At 35.8% G+C, this 3,527-nt stretch overlaps 1 protein-coding gene across 1 annotated transcript in view; it reads right to left on the bottom strand.

The window, feature by feature from the left end:
• Window positions 1–418: 418 nt before the first annotated feature.
• Window positions 419–3,527, bottom strand: part of LOC106879126 (mast cell protease 1A) — a 13,089-nt gene continuing 9,980 nt past the window's right edge. The window contains exons 4-6 of the mRNA XM_014928563.2: window positions 3,138–3,269; window positions 1,285–1,430; window positions 419–633 (exon numbers count right to left, since the gene is read on the bottom strand). Coding sequence (XP_014784049.1) covers window positions 475–633; window positions 1,285–1,430; window positions 3,138–3,269 — 437 coding nt within the window. The 3' untranslated portion in view covers window positions 419–474. The remainder of the gene's footprint in view (window positions 634–1,284; window positions 1,431–3,137; window positions 3,270–3,527) is intronic.

The following is a 3,527-nucleotide window of genomic DNA, read 5'->3' as shown; positions in this document are numbered from 1 at the left end:
GTTCCTTTACTTCCCTTTTATTGTTCTGTTGTATATGTTTGTAACCAATCTCTACAATCAATACGCTTTTGTAAATGTTAATATTCTAAAATACATCAACTTCTAGGAACAATTATTAACCTTCTTTAAAGAAGGCAGTGGAAATATTCTCGGATTTTATGCAACATATATTTTCATCTGCCCTACATGCAATTCTCACATTCTTTCTCATTTGCAACACACCACTGCAACCTTCTTAATTCTACTTTTATATGTTTTATAACTAACTTTCAGTTCCAACTTCTTATTCGCTCATTTCACTTATTTTCCCTACTCTCTCTCTCTCTCTCATAACCTCTACTGCTACTTATGGTTAGATGTTGAAGCAAATGAAAATTGGAATAAAACGTTAAACATAAAAGGACTGTGAAACATGGGATATTTCTATATATTTTATTTCGTTGGCGTTATTTTAATAAATATATTTTTGAACATCTACAAGCTCATGTATGCCTTGATATAGTCAAGGAAATTGGCCACATTGGCATAGACTCCAAATCCTTTGTCGCAGTCAAAAACATAGGAAGCAATACCAGCAACGACGTAGGCATTGTCAGATTTCCTTCGGCAGACGAGACCACCACCAGAATCTCCCTGAAATAAAAAAAGGAATGTTTAAAGATGGCTACTGCTTTATAATGAATTAGGTTTTTTTCTAGATCAAGATGCTTTTTGTACTCATATTTTATGTTTACGATATGATACTTTGATTTACTGGTCATGGCTAATTCATATCTAACGAAAATAATAACATTTAAGGCAGGATATTATTTTATTAATAAAAATTTACAAATAATGAAGCAAATCACATTTTCATTTCAGATTTGAATTTGATTATTGTAATTTCTTTTTGAAAACGCTTGAACAACACAAATTCTCCCTCTCCAAAACACCCAGGATTTATGTCTACGGAAGTAATAAATGTCCATTGAAGAATATAAGAGAAATAAAACGATAACTTCTCGTTCATTATGCAAATGTGTAGAGATATTCACTCGAACACTTTACACAAAAACGATTTCTAATAAATTAAACCCGTCCTATTTCTATTATAATTCCATTCACATCTGAAATACCTTATAAAGTTACGAACCCTGTCCCAGTATTTCACTGGTATTTTATTTTATCAACCTCGGAATTTTGAACGAAGCTGACCGCGACGGATATTTAAATACCACTGATACTTAGTCTTAGAATACTGTCTGTAAAATAATCCCATAGAAAATCGTGAAATAGTTTACTTACACCACAGACGTTTTTGCCTTTGTCTTTATTATCTCCAACACAAATATGTTGTTCAGCAGTAATACCAGCTGCCTGTTTCTGGCATTCACTTGTTGGGATTATGTTAATCCTAGTTCTCTGTAGTTTATCTGGGAAAATTCCGTGATCTGTAATAGAATGACGTAAATGAAATACACGAATGTATAATTATCTCTGCGTGAAAAAAAAAATCCCAATTGCCACAATTAATAACCTCCTAAATTTCCACCATTGTTACCTTTTTAATTTATTCATATATTTTCTTACTATTTACTCTTTTACTTTTTTACTTGTTTCAGTCATTTGACTGTAGCCATGCTGGAGCACCGCCTTTAGTCGAGCAAATCGACCCCAGGACTTATTCGTTGTAAGCCTCGTAGTATTCGATCGGCTTCTTTTACCGAATCGCTAAGTTACGGGGACGTAAAAACAACAACATCGGTTGTTAAGAGATGCTGGGGGGAGGACGAACACAGACACACAAACATATACACACATATACATACGTACATATATATACATATATACGACGGGCTTCTTTCGGTTTCCGTCTACCAAATCTACTCACAAGGCTTTGGTCGGCCCGAGGTTATAGTTGAAAGACACTTGCTCAAGGTGCCACACAGTGGAACTGAACCCGGAACCATGTGGTTCGTAATCAAGCTACTTACCACACAGCCACTCCTACGCCTATTTACTTGAACTTTTTATCGAGATATTAATATTCAATAACCATAACGTTCTCTTTCCACAAACCTCAAAACCATATTTCGTTTCCGTACTTGGCTTACAAGATTCATTCTTGATGTGGACACGTGTATTGCAACAGGTTCTATGATATCTCGGAAGGGTCAATATACCGAAAATAATCACACGCACTGGATTTATTTCACTTCTTTTATTATTGATATTCACCTAGTTAACGAATTAAATCGATTTTTTAATTTATCTTTCTGCCTATCAATCAGTTAAATAGGTTCTTCAGAGTTCATTTGTCGCCATTCACGACCGAATCACTGACATGACCTCTCACGAATGGAAATAGCAACAAAAGGATTCTGGAGGTGGGGGGTCTAACCCATTGGTTTATTGGCTAAACGTTTCGTCAAACAATTGAACTCTAATTCGGTTGAATGGTTAACGAGTTGGCGAATAATGATTTTAACTTTTGGTATAGGATCAGCAATTTTCTGCGAAGTGATTAAGTTAATTACATCGACTCTTGTGCTTATTTTATCGACCACGAAAGGATGAAAATCAAATGCGCCCTTTTAAAGCCTAGCCAGGCTCATGGGCCCGGTTTCCCGGTTTCAATGGCGTACGTGTTCCCCAGCGGGACGGGACGCCAGTCCATCACAGTGTTACTCACAGCGTTACTGAGTGGACTGGAGCAACGTGAAAATGAAGTGTTTTACTCAAGAACACAACGCGTCGCCCGGTCCAAGAATCGAAACCAAAATCTTACGATCATGATGCTGACACCCTAACCACTAAGCCACGCACCTCCACTGAAAGGATGAAAGGCAAAGTCTAAACCGGCAGAATTTGAACTCAAAACATAAAGACGGAGAAGCATTTTGCCCGACGTGCCAACGATTCTGCTAGCACGCCAACTTAACTAGTTGACCAACAATAAAAGACTAGACATAGTGATATACATCAGTAAAATTCATATCATAAACAAATGCATCCTTGAAAGCAAAACATATCATACAAAGCAAATTTTGTAATCATTATTTTAAGTAAATAATTGTTGTCATTTTAGGAAAGTAAATATTCGAATGAAAAGTATTCAGATTTAATATAGAAATTTTAAAAATAATCTTAAGTCTTACTTCCTGTTTGACCCCATCCGGCGGCAGTACATGTACCATAATAGGTGTCTCCTTTGTTTGGGAGTTTAAGTGGAGAAACACATCTGCCTAAACGTACTTTTTGAGACAGTTCCAAAACAGCAACATCATGAACTGAAAAAGAGAGTAAAACCTGTTTAATGAAGATATCGTTATGAAGAGTTATTTTAGTTTTTAGATGTTCGGATTTAACTGATATTTCCATCTGACCAAACGACTTTGTAAATGTGTTTACTATTGGTTTGCATTGAGGATGCTTGGATGATTTATACATATGAATATACATACATATTTACTTACATATGTGTGTGTGTTTGTGTGTGTGTGTGTGTGTGTGTGTGTGTGTGTGTGTGTGTGTGTGTGTGTGTGTGT

The sequence above is a fragment of the Octopus bimaculoides genome, chromosome 2 (genome assembly GCF_001194135.2).
Source record: "Octopus bimaculoides isolate UCB-OBI-ISO-001 chromosome 2, ASM119413v2, whole genome shotgun sequence".
Taxonomy (NCBI): domain Eukaryota; kingdom Metazoa; phylum Mollusca; class Cephalopoda; order Octopoda; family Octopodidae; genus Octopus; species Octopus bimaculoides.
Note: the sequence above shows the minus strand (reverse complement) of the source record. Positions and strands in the feature narration are given on the sequence as shown.